General features: G+C 57.7%; 2 protein-coding genes and 1 long non-coding RNA gene across 6 annotated transcripts in view; 1 reads left to right on the top strand and 2 right to left on the bottom strand.

Annotated features, from left to right (window-relative positions):
- Positions 1-976: 976 nt before the first annotated feature.
- Positions 977-4950, bottom strand: CCNP (cyclin P). Its single transcript, XM_037047527.1, has 7 exons — positions 4887-4950; positions 4619-4819; positions 3178-3267; positions 2949-3104; positions 2211-2369; positions 1956-2107; positions 977-1196 (listed from the first exon to the last, which is right to left on the bottom strand). The coding sequence occupies exons 1-7, from the start codon at positions 4890-4892 to the stop codon at positions 1025-1027; spliced, it is 936 nt and encodes a 311-aa protein (XP_036903422.1). The 5' UTR covers positions 4893-4950; the 3' UTR covers positions 977-1024.
- A 1522-nt stretch (positions 4951-6472) lies between these two features.
- LOC118988090 (uncharacterized) lies at positions 6473-9878 on the top strand. Its single transcript, XR_005066713.1, has 2 exons — positions 6473-6743; positions 7964-9878. It is a non-coding gene; the product is annotated as an uncharacterized LOC118988090 (long non-coding RNA).
- AKT2 (AKT serine/threonine kinase 2) overlaps positions 9784-16096 on the bottom strand; it is a 51001-nt gene continuing 44688 nt past the window's right edge. For all 4 annotated transcript variants that reach the window (XM_037047465.1, XM_037047467.1, XM_037047468.1 and 1 more), the window contains exons 8-14: positions 15421-15489; positions 14672-14794; positions 13444-13572; positions 13039-13253; positions 12448-12535; positions 12235-12337; positions 9784-11383 (exon numbers count right to left, since the gene is read on the bottom strand). In XM_037047465.1, the coding sequence (XP_036903360.1) occupies positions 11304-11383; positions 12235-12337; positions 12448-12535; positions 13039-13253; positions 13444-13572; positions 14672-14794; positions 15421-15489 (807 nt within the window). In that variant the 3' untranslated portion in view covers positions 9784-11303. The remainder of the gene's footprint in view (positions 11384-12234; positions 12338-12447; positions 12536-13038; positions 13254-13443; positions 13573-14671; positions 14795-15420; positions 15490-16096) is intronic.

Raw genomic sequence — 16096 nt, 5'->3', positions numbered from 1 at the left:
AGATTTACCCTGGCTGGTGTGGCTCAGTGGAGTGACCTCCGGGCTGCTAAAGCAAAGAATTGGTGGTTCCTTTCCCAGTCGGGGCACATGCCTGGGATGCAGATCAGGTCCCAGGTAGGGGGTGCTCAAGCGGCAACCACACACTGATGTTTCTCTCCCTTTCTCCTTCCCTCCCCCTCTGTCTAAAAATAAATTTAAAAAAACATGGAGAGTTATTAACTCATTAAAAATTTTTCTGAGCACCTACTAAATGGCTAAGTGCCAGGGACTCAGTAGAAAGATCGGACACTGTCCCTAACTCAGTCCTGCTAGAATGCAATGATATCATTTTTGAAACACCTACTACGTGTCAGGCCATGTCCTAAAGCGTTGTGAATCTATTAATTTACAACCTTATTACAATGCAATGAGATTAAATAAATCAGATCTCATTTATCAAGCTCTTGCTGTCAAAGACCCATAACGTCACACACTGATGCAGGCTAGGATATGTGATATGTCGGGCTTGTGCAACCATTAAGAAATATTGAATTAGTTGCCAATATATGGAAGCAGAGATATTTATGGAATTGCAGGTTTTCGGGGTCACCTAAACAAAATCTGCAAATCTGGCAACATCGAAGTTGCCTTCATGACTGAAGCGGACATTCTCAGTTTCCCACAGTCCCCATTCCTTCCAGATTCTTCCCATCTCCGAGAGTGAGGGCCAGTTGCATTGCAACTTTTTTGTCAGCTTCTGCCCATCTATCTCCCGCAAGTGTTTGCGCTTGGGGTCCCTGTTTGACCCGGCAGAGCCGCAATTGCAGAAGCCAGCCAGTACCCCCTAGCGGAGGAGTCCATAGTTTGCAACGTTAAAGGACTTGGTAAGAACATCCAATCAGAAGGATGACCAGAAAGGAACCAATCAAAAGCGAGAGTGGGACCGTAACTCGACCAATGAGGACAGAGAGCGCTCGGAATAAAAGAAACTCTTTTATTGAAGTGGGAGACAGACAAAATACACGGAGTCTTTTTTGACGGGGTCTCAGGGCTCAGGCCGGCCGGGCTGGGGGCAGCGGAGCAGGCGGGTGGCGGCGAGGCTGGTGCCCTGACGCTGAGGCCGAGCGTACTTGAGGAAAATGGCGGCACAGCCAGGCGCGGGACCTCGGAGCGCGGCGCCGACCAGGCGTAGCTCCAGCGGACCCAGCTCGGAGGCGCTGCGGCGGGGAGGCGGGGAAACTAAGGTGGACGCAAGGGGTAGCGGTGGCGGAGATGACCCGTAGTTGGAGCTGGGGGCTCGAGGTCGAGAAGAGACATTGACTTGAGTCCCTGGAAACCGCCTGGGGGGTAGGTCGGGCAAGCGACCCACCATCCAGAGTGGGGCGGGGGCGGCCGGGAGGCGGGCAGAGACAGGCAGACTCCTGATTCTCTCTGCAGGGCACGGTTAGGGAGAGCCAGAGCTCTCGAGGACGAAAGGAATGGGGCTGAGGAGAGCAAGAATCCAACTCTACCCCGTGGGCTCGGGCTGTGATCAAAGACAATTCACCCTGCTCCTCGGTAGCCTGGTTAACAAGGAAATGGGCATTCTAACAGCCAAGGGGGCGGCATCCCATTCGTGGTTAGAGGGAAGCTGGGGAATGCTAGCCTAGCAGACCTCTCATTCTCAACCCTGGAACGCAGTCAGAGCATCTTCCGGGCCTGGGGAGATTCTGTATTCCACCCTGAAGAAGATTAAGGGTCCCCAAGTCTGGGCAAACACCCCACTCTCTCAGACACTTTCAGAGAAAAGCAAATGGGACCCCCTCCAGCTAGGCAGAAACCCCATTCTCTCTCACGCCCAGAAAAATCAAGTCTAGGTGTCCGTTGTGTCCCCTCCCTGCTCGCCCCACCCCCCGCATCGTTTCTCACTCTGAGACAGAAAAGACAACTTCCAGGAAGGCAGATCCTGAAGCCATCACCCTCCCCTGTGGCCGTACCTGTAAAGCACCGGCTCTGGTCCAGAGCCCGCCCCGTGGTGCAAACGGCGCGCCAGGCTCAGCGCAGCAGCTGCGCAGCGACCAGACCCCCACCCAGCTGCCTCAGCCTCCAGCAGAGACAGCTCCAGGAAGTAGGTGGCAAGTAGCATCACCTGCCAAACATGGGGGTGGCCATCAGGCCACATCTCTATACTGCACAGATCACTACCCTAACCGCACAAGCCACGCCCCTGCTCCCCCTGCCCCACACCTCACCTGGGGGTTGCTCCCTGCCAGCGCACCCAGCAGCTCCAGGCAGAGGAGCGGACCTGGGTGGTACAGCCGAAAATCCAAGCGGCTCAGAATACGGCGCTCAGCTCGCAGAAGCTGGACCTGGGAGAAGGAGCCAGCACCCAGGAGGCAGAGGGAGGCGGGCTGTGGATTTGGGGAAAAGAGGTGGGGAGAGTCTTGGACTCTAGTTGTTATTCCCTGCCTTGGGTTCAGTACTGTCCACATCCTGGACCTCAGTTTTCTGTTCTGTAAAATGGGGCCGTTGATTTGTTGTCTGAAAGGCGTGGAGGATTCAGACTTCAGAGTTAGAACCCCTGGCACTTTGCACTGTGTGACATGGACCCTCACGGAAGTGCTCTGAGACCCAGTTTCTTTATCTGTAAAATGGAGATATTGCTCCTACTTCACTAGGCAGTTATGAAGATGCACTGGGTTTACCCATGTTAACTGTAACTTCTCAATAAGGACTATAACTACTGTAACTATAGACTGGGTCCAAGTCCCATCTGCTTGACTTGGGGCAGGTGTCTTCCTCTCTCTGGGCCTAAGCCTCCTCCAATGTTAAAGGGCCACACTGGCAGCCCCGACCTTATCGGATCTGCTGGGATTCCAAGAAGACAAGAAGTGTTTGCCGGGCACGATGCTTGGCACAAAGTAGGCGTTTGACCTGTGACTGCAGCGCGTAGAAAGGGCTCCACCCTCCCAGCCCCACCCCAGAAGTACCTCGGGAAGCACGCACTCTTCCATTTTGCAAGCTAGGAACAGGCAGGCCACGCCCAGCAACTGGAGGCGGTGGAGGCGCACCCCGCCCGACCGCAGGTAGGAATCGAGCAGGTGCACTGCCAGGTAGAGTGTGTCCCCCGCCAGACCCAGGTACTCCTAGGGAGGGGTGCGAGTGACAACCAGGCTGCGATGCAGACCCAGCCCCGCCCCATTCCCGGTACGTACTTACGTGCACCTGGACCAGCCAGTCCACCACTAGTGCGCGCATCTCCGGGGTCACAGTGCGGGGCAGAGCCCTCTGGGGCAGCACACGGCACACCTGGGGTTAGGTAGGGAGTGCCTCATTCTCCACACCTGTGCATCAGCCTCTCTCGGCAACTCCAGCCCTGGGCGAGGCAGCCTCGTCGCCCCAGTTGGAGGAGGCACGATGCCACACCCAAACTGGCCTTCCTGTAACCATCTAGATCCCAAGACTCCTCTCTTCTGGATGTGTCCCTATCCACTTCTCCACCCTGCAGTCCCTGTGGCCACAGGTCCTCCTGAGCATCTTCCCCTGGGGTCCCACCAACTCCTCAGTTCATCCTCCTCAGAGCACCCTGAAGGGCCTCTCTAAAATACAAACCTGACCAAGAACTCCCCAGGTTAAACCACTCCCGAGGCTTCCAGTACCCTCAGGAGAAAATCTGATTCCTCTTAGACTCTCTTAGGCCCTGCCCCTGCTCCAACATCACCTTCTCCCTCCCCCCACACTCCAGCTGCCTCAGCCTTCTTTGGGCCTCAGGCTATGCCAAGCTTATCCCTATCTCAGGGCCTGTGCATTCACATATGCACTGTTCCCTGTGCCTGAAATGGTCCATCGCCAGCTCCTTGCATTGTTGACTTCTCAGTCATTCCACTCTCAGCTAAAATTTCCCGAACTTTTTCCATGCTCCTCCCTATCCCTCATAGTGTTTCCGGTCTGGAGATAGCTCGAGTTTCCTTGTGTGTTTTGTCTGTTTGACCCAGTAGACTGCCGGCACCAGAAGGGCAGGGAGTTTCTGTCCAAATCCCAGCTGTATCTCAGTTCCTAACAGAGACCCTGGCGCAGGAGAGATGTTCACAAGATGTGTGTTAAATAAATTCATCCCCTGAGTGTTTCTTCCAACAGCACCTGTCTCAGGCAGATGTCTGAGGACTCCCACGGCCTGTGTTTTGGTCTCCATGGCCCTTCTGAAGTTACGGGCTGCATTCGCTTGCTTGTCTTCCACAATGAATTCAGACTGCCTGTGTTGTGCCTCACAGCACCCCCAACGCCTAGGGCACGCTCAGCAACGTTTGTTAACTTTACTTTGACACTCTATAATCTTTTAAGGTACAGGGAGGACAGGGGGAGGAAATCATTGTCGACAAATCGCTAAATCTTTGTTAAACGAACACATGTGAGAGACAAGTACGAGGGGCTCTGAAATACCAAAGGAGGGGCTGCAAGCAGCCTGGGAGGGTGGGGAAGGGCATTCGAGGAATGTGCAGGAAAAACCAACCCACAAACTTGGAGCGGGACTGAGACTGACGGGGAAGGAGTTCCGAAATGCCCGTTGGGCTGGCGCTGGGCGAACGGGGCAGCCCTGGCCTCGTTGCCCGCCTCTGCCACCCTCAGGGTGTCTCTCCGGGGGCGGGGGGGGGGCCCTCACCATGACTTCGGCAAAGATGTCCCCGGCGTACTCGCGTTCTCCATGCAGCCCCAGAGCGCTCAGCGCCTCCTCCAGCCCCGCCGGCACGCACGGCCCCGGGGGCCTCTCCAGGCGTCTTGGGGAGGCGCTCTTGCCCGCGGGGACGTCATCGGGGACTGGGGCGCTCGAAGGCTCTGAGCCCAGGGAGGCCGCCGGAATCTGCTGGGGAGAGGAGCCGGGGTCAGACCCTGGAGGAGCCGAGACTGAGACCCGCTCTGCTGCAGCTCACCAGCATCCTTCAGGCTGGCGCTGGGGGCGAAACCGAGAGCCCACCTCTTCCCTTTGGAGGCAGGATCCGCGAACGGCGCTTTAAATGAGCCTGGGCGCATGCGCGCTGAGCACGACTCACCTGGGCAGACGGGCAGGTGCACGGGCAGTGCGGATACCACAGGCCGGCTCTGCCCGCTCCAGACTCTCGGGTCAGGCAGCTGGAGTCAGCCCCTCGTCCCGCTACTTAGTACAGGACTGGAAACAGCCCCTCGGAGCCTCACGTCCCTCAGTTATGGCGCGGGAGTTTATTTCAACACCTAGCTGACAGAGGATTTTACAAGATTGTGTTTAAGTGTCTAGCACAGGGCTTAACACAGCCGAAGCTCAACTCGTAGAAGCTACAAGTCACTTCATAACCTAAAGGCCTCTGTGTTCTCTGCGGTGGGAATTTGGGGGTGAGCAAATCCCCTGTGGCTGCTTCCTGAAGGCCCAGAGCTGGGCCGGTGATGTGGACAAGTCACCAGCGCCTGCCCGGGCCTGGAGTGCGGCGGCTCCTCACCGGTCCCCGTTCCCATCCCCTGCAGCAGTGGCCCCCAGCCTTTTTGGCAGCAGGGACCAGTTTCGTGGAAGACAGTTTTTCACGGGGAGAGGGAGTTGGGGACAGGAGGCAGAGCTCAGGCGCTAATGGGAGCCAAGCTTTGCTCGCTTGCCCGCCGCTCACGTCCCACTCTGTGGCGACTCCTAACAGGCCCCAGACCCGTACAGGTCTGCGGCCTGGCCCGGGGACTGGGGACCCCTGCCCTACTGTCTGTCCCCCACATACTCCCAGGAGGCATCCCGTGCACACCTAGTAAGTCAGCTCACCCTGGGTCTCTGCTCAGAACTCCATCGCCGCTGCCATCCCCCTCAAAGCGAAAGCCCACAAGGATGTGTATTATCTCCCCACCCCCGACCCATCCCCCAAACACACTTGTGGGCTAGTCTCCTCTCCCAGTCTTCCCCACTCCTTCTCTCTCACCACACTGGCCTCCTGGCTCACCCACACCAGGCACATGTTCCTACCTCAGGGCCTGAAATGTTCCTCCCATACCGCTCCCTTACTCAGATATTACCCTCCCCGTGAGACGTGTCCTCCTGAGCCCTTAGTCCGAAACTGCCTGTTGTGTCCCTCCGGGCTGGAAGGCGAACCCCGTGACACAGGGCTTGTCTGCCTGTTTTTCTCCTCTGTATCCCCAGTACCTAGAACAGGGCTGGGCAGGAGGTACTCAGTAGACATTTGAATGAGTGAGTGAAAGGCTGCTTTTGTAATTTAGAAATAGTGGTCTCAAAGGACATCTCAGAGGTGATATGGGGGCTGAAACCTGAAAGAGGAGAAGGGGCCTTTGCCAGGAAAGCAGATGGGGGAGAGTATCCCAAGTGATGAGACCAGGCTGACTGAGCAGAGGCAGGAAAGAGCTTGCTATTCGCAGGCTCTGAGGTCAGTGAGGCTGGCGCAGTGAGCAGAGTGTGAGACGCTGGACCAGTGGCTTCCTGTCGCAGTAAAACCAAACTCCTTACCATAAAGTCCCCTTTGGCCCACTGTTACCCCTCTAACCTCATTTCCTTCCTCTCCCCCGGACTCTCGCTCCCCTCGAGACACCTTGTCCTCTTCATCGTCCCTAAGCACCTCTGGCACCTGTCTGGCTCGGGGCCTTTGCACTTGCTGTCCCTTCCCACGAGCACTTGCTGAGAACCTGGATATTTACCTTGTCTGAGCACCTCTATTCAAGATCCCAACGCCAAGGAGAACGACGTGATAGCTTCACGGTGGAGACCAGACACCACCTCAACCACAGGGTCAGTCCCCACCGCCACGGGGATGTTTGGGGTCCTCCTGGTAAGTTGCACCGAGAGCACTTCATTCCTGGGAATTTCTGCCGAAAAGTTTGACTACAGCCACAAGGAAACATCAGACAATACCTAACCGAGGGGCATTCTGCAAAACAACTAACTGCCCTGTAAGCTTCAAACCTGACAACTGAACTCGGCAGTGTGAGCCTGGGCTGAATGGCTAGCCACAAGTTTTTTCTTTTGTACACAAGGCTGCTGCTGTATCCATCATGAAACCTGATCGTTTCAATGGTAACTTCCCGACCCTGACCACTGGGCCGTGGTTCAGTAAGAGATTGTTCTCATCATAGCACCAACAGATAAATATGGAGAGCGGAGGGAATAAAGTAACTGTAAAACATCGTGGGGAACATGCCTGAAGGGGAGTCTAGAGCTATTTATGCTTTTTAAAATAAAAATGTAGATTTGGGCAGATAGTCCAGAGTGCTCATGGGCCACCCCCCAATTTCCCCCACTAGCCTCTTACACACTCATGCGGGCAGATGACTAGTCGGTTTAATGAGCCCAAGGAAATACATCATTCAAGTCAGATGTGTTTCAGATTTCTTCAGATTTCCTTTTTACCTGACACCCCCTCTTTAACCCAGGACCCCATTCAGGACACATTTAACCTTCTCATCTCCTAAGGCTCCTCCTGGCTGTAACAGTTTCTCAGGCTTTTCTGGTTTTGAGCAACCTTGACAGCTTTGAGAATTTGTGGTCCGGTATTTCGTAACATCCTCCAGCTGGGGTTTGCTTGATATCTGTTCTTTCTCTGACTGGGGGTATGTTCCAGGGAGGAAGGCCACAGGGATCAAGTGCCACTGTAACTGCACTGAGTCAGACACGTCCTCCCGTCGTGACCGTCAGTGCTGACTGCGACCTTGATCACCAGCTGAAGTCTCTGCAGGCTTTGCCTGTTATATACTGGACTCTCTGGGAGGAAGTCACTTTGCAGCCCCCAAACCGAAGGAGTGGGGATATGCTCCCCTCCTTACAGACAACAAAGTCGTTACAGAGAGCATCTGGACTTCCGCACAGACTTCTGCCCCCCTCACTTGTCAGTACGGACTCAGTTTACCCTTCATGTCGTACAACCAACACTGAACTACTACTTACTTTGGTGCTCAAACTGCTTTCAGCTTTGGCCACTAGCAGCTCTTCCTATTGGCTCCCGTCTCCCTTTACTTGCCATTAGTAAGGTTTTCTTTTCCCTTTTTTTTAAAGCAGGTCCTTACTATTGGGGACAACCAGATGCTCCAGGCTCACCCTACTTCCTGCTCCAGTCCTAGGATCATTTATGTACTATTTTTAAGTTTCAAAGTTTTCTACCAGTCTGCAATTATTTCCGATTCAAGTGGAAAATACGTGAACCACACTTGGTTGGAGAGCCATCCAACACGTACTGAACTCCAGCAACCGTGGCATGTAGGCCACAGAAGCACAAGCGCAGTGAAGACAGACCGTTAAGGCTGACTGCAGGGCTGTCCGCGGCAACGGGAAGCACACAAAACCCTGGCACCGAAGTCAGTTCTTGTCAATGGGAGGAGCTGACCAGCTGAGGTACGTCCACCCCGAGAACCTTGTGAAGCAGCTGGAAAGTACAACAGCAATGTCCACGAGGCAGTCCCCGCAACGCAGTGGCTGAAAGGTCTTTTCCATAAGTGAGTGCACACACATTCTGAAAGCACGCACAGCGGTAGGAGTGTGGGCAAGACACGGCGGCAGAGCGCCCAGGCGCTTGGCACGACTACGTGGGAGGGAAGAGCTTCGTGGGAGGAGGAGGGACCGGCCTCCTCACGAGCCCCGTCCATCTGCGGAGCAGTAACATGATGCCAAAATCAGCGCCCTCGGCCTGGGAGCTGGGTGATTTTTACTTTCTTCAGCACGTGTTTGCTTGCATTCCTCTTTTTACACACACACACCCCTTGTGACATTTTCCACATTCACATGACAAAAACCAAATTACTCAAAAAATTTTTAATTGGCAAATTTATTAGAGTTCTTCCACCTAAAACTGTGGGTAAAGTTCAACAGAAATAAGAATCACCACTGCAACTGCGGGCATGGCGTTCGACGGGGCAGTGGTGGCTGGCCTGCAGGAGCCCATCGGGAGGGCGGGCCGCAGTGGGGCAGACCCGGCGGGCAGGGCGGCGACTGTGTGAAGGGCCCTCTTCTAGCGCCAGTCACCGCGGGCTGTGACTAGAGGTGAGAGTAAAAGGCTTTCCTTTATAGGCCTCTGCTGTTTCTCTGATTACAACCAGAACCTACTTTTGTAATTGGAATATAATGTCCATATGAAGTTAGGGGAAGAAATCCGAAGAATTCCTTAAGTCTTGGCTGCAGGTAACAAGGTACTTGCAAACTGAATTCCACTTCTCTCCTACCATCACTGAAGACCTCAAAAACTCCACGTGTGGGAAGCCTTAGCGTCTGGCAAAACCAGGTATTAAATCCACTTGTGTGCAGCAGCAGCAGCCCTGGTTCCGGGGTCTGGGAGGAGTAACTCAAGCATGGGAACAGCTTGCCAGAGGACTCCCAGAGCTGTGAGGGCTGCGACCCAACCTGAGGTGTTCCCAGCTGACAGCCACAAATCCCAGTGACACACCAAGGAATCTGTGTGGGTATGGGGGGCGCTCCCCAGTTTAGCACAAACAGGTGGGGGGGGTGAGCAAGCAATGCCTGCTCTAGGGCTCAAGCACCATGGAAGATGAATGCGCTTACCCTCACACAACCGCCTTGTTCAGAGCCACCCAGCCCCGCCACCCCTGACCCTGCACCCCACCTCTTTTCACCTAAGCAGCTTCTGAGGGCCTGGGATGGTCTCTGTCCACTGTACCCCACCCCAGGCCCAGGGGGGTTCCCAAACTTTTCAGCAGCTTCCACCCCCAGGCAGCCCCTTCTCTAGCCAGAGCTTGACAACACCCCCACCCAAGGCTTCTTGGCTCCAACGACTTGAAAGGCCCTACCTAATGGAGCAACGGGGCCAGGAGGCGACGGGTACCTGTACCTGGGGCTGGACTCCATAAGCAAGGAAAGGCCCTGGGTGGTGGGCCTGGTCTGAAACGAGTCTTTATTGCTTGTACCGTACAAATATGAGGAACGGGAAAGGGCCGGTGGGGAAGAGAACTATCAGATAAATGACATACACACACAAAAAGGAAGAGACCTCCCACCCTCCCCAAACCAAGCCCACCCCAGCCCACCCCACCCCAGATGTCTCTCTGTAAACTACCTACAGGATGGGGTGGGGCTATCAAAACCACAAAAGCTACATTACAAATACCCAGAGATGTTGGTGGGAAGGGCGGGGGGACAGGGCAGCAAGTGGACCTCAGGTGTGGCTCCCTGGCCAGGCCAGCACCTCTCCCCGGGGGATGAAAGGCTGGGGTCAAGGCCAGGGGCCCAAGCCCACACACACCACACACACGAAGCCTGGACATGCCCCCACACACGCATACCCAACACACATACACACGTACACACACACACACACCCTGGGCACAAGGACACCCACACGCAGTCCAAGGCACACATGCACGCGAGTACACACAGCACTGACACACTCACCTTAAGGCTGCAGAACATGGGGCTGGGAAAGGGGGAGGGGGCCTGAAGCTTCTCTTCCCAGAGGTCTCCAGCATGTACCAGACACCCATCCACGCCCCCTCCTCGACCCGAGTCCTTGGGGCCCAATCCTGTCTCGGTGCAAGATGTATAACAGCCGAGGCTGGGCCCCTCGGCCCCAGGCAGAGAAGGGGCGATTCCAGCCCCATCCTGGGAGGGACAGGGGCAAGGCCCAGGGCCCAGCGCCCAGCGGGTGGTACGGCCAGCTGGAAGGGAGCCCTGGTAAGGCACCGGGCTGGGGGGCGGGGGGCTAGCCCCCGAAATGTTCCTCCTGCCTCATCCGCAGGGTCAGGAGAGCAGCACGGGGCACAGGGAGGCAGTGCCCATCCCTCAGCCCCTCCGGGCTCCCCACCAGGTGACTGACCCCAGCCTCGCGAGGAAGCTCTGCTCCCACAGCTCCCACAGGCCCCACCTGGCCCTGGACATTATTGCTTTTCTGCCCCTGTGTGAGGAGGGGGCCGGACTGTCCCCTTGCCAGGACACCTGGAGCCTGATGACAGGCATAGAAGGAACCCCAGGTGCCGTCCACTCTCTGGGGGCGGCACAGTGCAGAGGCAGGCAGCTGTGGGCGCCTGGCTAGAAATTCAGGCAGGCCCCCAACTCCACCTTTGCTCCCCACTGGGGCGTGTTGATTAAAAACCAGAATCTTCCCAACTGCCCAACTCCCCGGGGCAGGCCAGGGAGTCTCCCCAGTCCTGATCTGGGCACGAAGGTGAGAGCAGGCCAGGACTCTGGAGGCAGGGCCGCTGGGTCCGCTGAGGGGAGTTTGGCAGAGGACTGAAGAAAAAAACTGGAAATGGGGTTGCAGGGATGAGGGAAGGAGATGCAAACAAAAAAGGCAAAATAAACAGTTTTAAAAAAAGGACAAAGTCCCCCCCGGGCCGTGATGGCAGCCATGAGTGTCCCGTGGTAGTGGCAGCGGGCGCGTGGGCATCACTGCTCACTCTCGGATGCTGGCCGAGTAGGAGAACTGGGGGAAGTGAGTCCGCTGGTCCAGGTCGAGCGAGCCCAAGCTGTCATCTGCAGGGGCCAGTGGAGGTGGATTGTGGAGAGCAGGACTGCAGAGGGCCCGGCACCCTGCCCAGACTCCCGGAGTGGGGGTGGGGGTAGCAGAGGGGAACCAGATCCCTTGGGCCCCGTTCCTGGCTTCCCTGGCCACCACTCCCGCCCTCAACCATCTTTCCTCCACATGCAGCCGAGGGTCTTTCCAAAGACCTGATGCAACCCGGTCCCTCCTGTGCACAGCACCCTCCCCCGGCTCCCCACTCCTCCCTCCTGCCCTCTCCCCGCCCCGTGCACTCTGGCCTCTGCAATGCTCCCCTTTCTAGGCGTCCACCTGCCATTCCTTCTGCCAGAACTGAGTCTCAGCTGCCATGTCCCCATGTCTCCCTCTCCAGGACGCTCTCCCTGACCTGCAGGCCCAGTCGGGCATTTCCTCTGGGATTCCCCAGTGCTTGGCGTACACCTAGCCCTGACCACTCTGGACTGACCCCCACCTGGACTGGGAGCTCTCTCGGGGCAGGGCCCAGGACTGCCCCCATCACTGTTGTGTCTCCAGCACAGCCCAGCACTGGCAGGTGAGGATAAGAACTCAAACAGCTACAGAGTCAATGAACTAACCCAGCTCCAGAGACCTGGGCTGATGGGGACTGCAACCACAGGTCTGCCGCCTCAGCACTGGCAACTTCCCAAGCGTCTCCTGCCCAGACTTCTGTCTGTGGCACTGGACTGTGCTGTACCCAACGGCTTTTGGTGACTGTCACTGGGTCCACAGATAACTGACAGCAAAAGCCCCTGCGAGCTTAACTGGGTCAGGGGCGGACCCCCTCCATGCCCACTAAGCCACGGGGTTCAGGGCCTCAGACACTCACAGCGGTCCGGGGGTGTGATGGTGATGGACTGGGCAGTGAACTCGTCATCGAAGTACCTCGTGTCAACCTCAGACGTGACCTGAGGTTTGAAGGGTGGCGGGAGCTGTGGAGGAGAGGAACCCAGGCTCAGGACCCTGAGAACAGGAGGCTTTGGCCAAAGTCACCCACCAGGGGCCAGGCTCCTGCTGGGCGCAGGTGGGTGGTGGCACTCACCTTCTTCTGTACCACGTCCTGCCAGTTGATGCTGAGGAAGAACCTGTGCTCCATGACCTCCTTGGCATCACTGGGCCCCCCGCCGAGCCTGGGCAGAGATGGCCGTGAGTACCCGCCTCCCGGGCCAGCCGGTTCGGGAGACACGCTTAGCGCAGGCCCTGAACAACCTTCCGCACCCTGTCCTGGCCACAGTCCAGCACCTCGCAGAGGACAGTGGGGCAGAGAGGGGGCTCGGCGCCCAGGGTCAGGGCCGGGAGCCCGCCACCGGGCCCCCGGCCCACAACGTAAACCGAGAGGGCAGATGGCCACCTCACATCCAGGCTCTGTCACAGACGACTGTGCCACCCCAGGCCAGGAAAGGGCTTCCCTGTTCCTCAGTGTCCCCGTTAAGCAAGGCAGTATGGGCAGAGAACGGAGGACAGGCCTGGCCTCCAAGGAGTACTCCCTAAGCGCCAGCCGTGGGCACTATCAGAAGCCGTGTGGGGCCCGTACACTATGTCCACCGGCAGGGGTGCCCGTGGACGCTGCTCCTCTGGGCTGTAGGGACAGTGGCAGCGGGCAGCACAGGGCAGCACAGGTGCCGGCCCTCACCTCTGCTTGGGGTCCTTCTTGAGCAGCCCAGCAAGCAGGGACTTGGCCTCGGGGCTGAGCGTGCGTGGGAAGCGGATCTCCTCCATGAGGATGAGCTCGAAGAGGCGCTCGTGGTCCTGGTTGTAGAAGGGCAGGCGGCCGCACATCATCTCGTACATGACCACGCCCAGCCCCCACCAGTCCACGGCCCGGCCGTAGTCGTTGTCCTCCAGCACCTGGCGGGGAGGGGCAGTGAGGGGCCAGGCCCACCCCCCAGGGCCCAGGCTGACAGGCCAGTGGGGACGAGGCTCCCCCGGGACTGGGGAGGCCTAGCTAAGGAACTGGAGCCTGGTCCTCCGAGAGTCTGGGCCGGGGAAGCACACAGTCCCAGGGCCCCGCCTCCCTCGGCGTCACAGCCCCAGATACCTCAGGCGCCAGATACTCGGGGGTCCCACAGAAGGTTTTCATGGTGGCCCCGTCACTGATGCCCTCTTTGCACAGGCCGAAGTCAGTGATCTTGATGTGGCCATCTTTGTCCAGCATGAGATTTTCCAGCTGCAGGCAAAGTCGGTGTATCAGGGACCTGCCCTCCTAGGGCTTCCTGCCACCCCGTATGGCAGCCAGCCCTGTCCTGGAGGGACCTGTGGCCTGCGATGGCAGTTGTCAGACCAGGGGCTCCTGACTAGGCCATGGGCACACCCAGCACACACTGAAGTGCTCACTCCCCAAGGCTGCACACCTCCCCAGGCCCTCCCCAGCCTGGGGAAGCTGGAAAAAGGCAGGGCGAGAAACAGTGCCTGGTCCTGCCCCAGCCTACCTCCCACCGTGGGCTGCAGTTTTCAACTTCGGACGTGAGGGCTATTATCTTTCTTTTTCTTACTTTTTCCTAAACTTCACACCAATGGGCTATTTAGGGAGCCGCTGTATAACCTCCCCCAGGTCAAGGCAGAACATTTCCAGGCCCTTAGATCCCCCATGTGTCCTTTTCCTGTTAGTAACTACCCCCCGCCCCTGGCCCCGGACAGAGAAGTAACTTTACTTTCTTGCTCTTTTTCGCAGTTCCCCCCTACACACACATACACCTGTGAACACTACAGGTTTGTCCTGCCTGTGGCTCTTTGCCTCAACATCAGCCTGTAAGATGCATCCATGCTGCTGTGTTTGCCTGGAGTCCATTCTCTTTAACGGCTGTGCAGAGCCCCAGTGTGTGAGTGCACAGCATGGGTTTTATCTACGCTCTGACAGCAGACACTTGGGTTGCTCCCAGTCTGGGGTTAGTGTGGACAGGGCTGCTAGGAGGGTGTGTCCACATTCCCGGGTGCACACGCCTGGGGCACAGAGGCTGGCTTGCTGTGTACGAACATGGCTAGTGTCGGTGGATTCTGCCAACTGTCTTCTAAAGTGCCTGTGCCCGCTGCACCCTTTGGCAGCACAGGAGAGCTCACTCCCGTGAGGAGGCTTGGAAGGGACCTCACGTGGGGCTGCTTGCTGAGGACCACCACCTGGGGCCGGAGCAGGAGGGTTCATGCCCCAGGGGAAGCTGGGCATAGACACACGAACAAACCCTCTCCAGAGGGGGCAGCTTGGCTCCCTGGTGTGCGTTCTGTGTGGATGCCGTGGGCCAGCCCGGGCCCTTGCCGGGAGGCACACCCACCTTGATGTCTCGGTACACCACGTCCCTCGAGTGCAGGTACTCCAGGGCTGAGACGATCTCTGCGCCATAGAAGCGGGCCCTCTCCTCCGTGAAGACACGCTCCCGGGACAGGTGGAAGAACAGCTGCCGGCCGAGGGAAGGGGGGACGTCAGACTCCTGGCCCAGAGCAGGAAGACAGACCCTGCCTGGCAGCCCAGTGACGACATCACACCCACTCCATGAACCAGCAGGTGACAGCCAGAAGGACCCACTGAGATGAGTTCGTGAAGGAAGCTGACAGCAGACGCCAGCGGGAGAGTGAAGGGGGCGGCGGGAAGGGGGAGTGAATGAGGGGTGACAGCAGGAAGCAGAGGAGCACAAGTCACGAGCGAGTGACAACAGCTGTGAAACCAAATGGGACCGACGAAGCCCACGATCACGAGCCAGTGAATCCCATCTGCATGACGGAGAATGCAGAGCGGGGGACACCGAGCGGCTGACCGCTCCGTGTCAGGGGCCATGGGGAGAGCACAGCACTGGCAGCTCCTGACCTGCACATGCTCTTTGCAGGCCACCCTTCGACAGCGTCCGCAGCGCTACGTCCTCCGCAGCGCTGCCGTCCAGCCACCTTCAGAGCCCTCTCCACACCTCACTGGACCGCAGTTTGCACCCACCCAGCACTCACTAGCTATGCGAACTTGGGCATGTCACTGCCCCCGCACTGGGAAACGAGACACCCCGGAAGCCAGGCGGGAGACAGCATGACTCACCTCCCCACCATTGGCGTACTCCATCACGAAGCACAGGCGGTCGTGGGTCTGGAAGGCGTACTTCAGCGCCTGCAGTGAAGGAAGCGGCCTGGGCACTGCTGATTCTGCCTAGACATTCCCCACCCTGGCCCGGCCGTGGGAACCTGGCAGCCAGGGTTCAAACCTCCGCTTCACCTTTTGGGGTGTGTGAGTGGCCTCGTGGCTCCCTGTGCTGGGAGCAGGTCACTGCACTGAGCATGGTGTCCTCTGCCTGCCACTAAGCTTCCAGGAAGCACAGTCGGGAGAGACTAAGTTCTGAGCAACCAGCACCGTTTCACGTCTCTTCCTCTTCCTATTTATTGTGCAGTAGAATGCATTCAACTCTTAAAGATACGTGCGCGCGCACACCCACACACGTACACTTGAGGTTTACTGGTGGGAGCTGGAGCTGACCCCAAAAACAGCTGGGCCACCGGTCTGCCAACAGTCCTCACCTGGGCTCCTGGGAGCCCCTCAGAGGCTTCCTCAGAGCCCTGCGCTGCCCCTCTGCTCGTCCCTCATGTGGAAGTGCCTTGTCGGGTTCATGTGAACGAGCACCTGGCTTACTAACAGCCCCTGGACAGCCGCTGAGCTGAAGAAACAACCCGAGCCATCCTGAGCCTGGACCATAACTGATGGCCGCGGTCCGAAGGGGCAT

Source organism: Sturnira hondurensis, unplaced genomic scaffold (genome assembly GCF_014824575.4).
Source record: "Sturnira hondurensis isolate 20B ecotype Veracruz unplaced genomic scaffold, ASM1482457v3 Scaffold0005791, whole genome shotgun sequence".
NCBI lineage: Eukaryota > Metazoa > Chordata > Mammalia > Chiroptera > Phyllostomidae > Sturnira > Sturnira hondurensis.
This window is presented reverse-complemented; position numbering and strand designations above follow the sequence as displayed.

Excerpts from the sequence above, each read along its gene's own strand:
- CCNP (XM_037047527.1), bottom strand. Across the intron at positions 3,268-4,618 it reads ACATCTTTGCCGAAGTCATG|GTGTGCCGTGTGCTGCCCCA; the intron begins GTGAGGGCCCCC and ends ACCTAACCCCAG. Across the intron at positions 2,370-2,948 it reads AAGAGTGCGTGCTTCCCGAG|CCCGCCTCCCTCTGCCTCCT; the intron begins GTACTTCTGGGG and ends CCAAATCCACAG.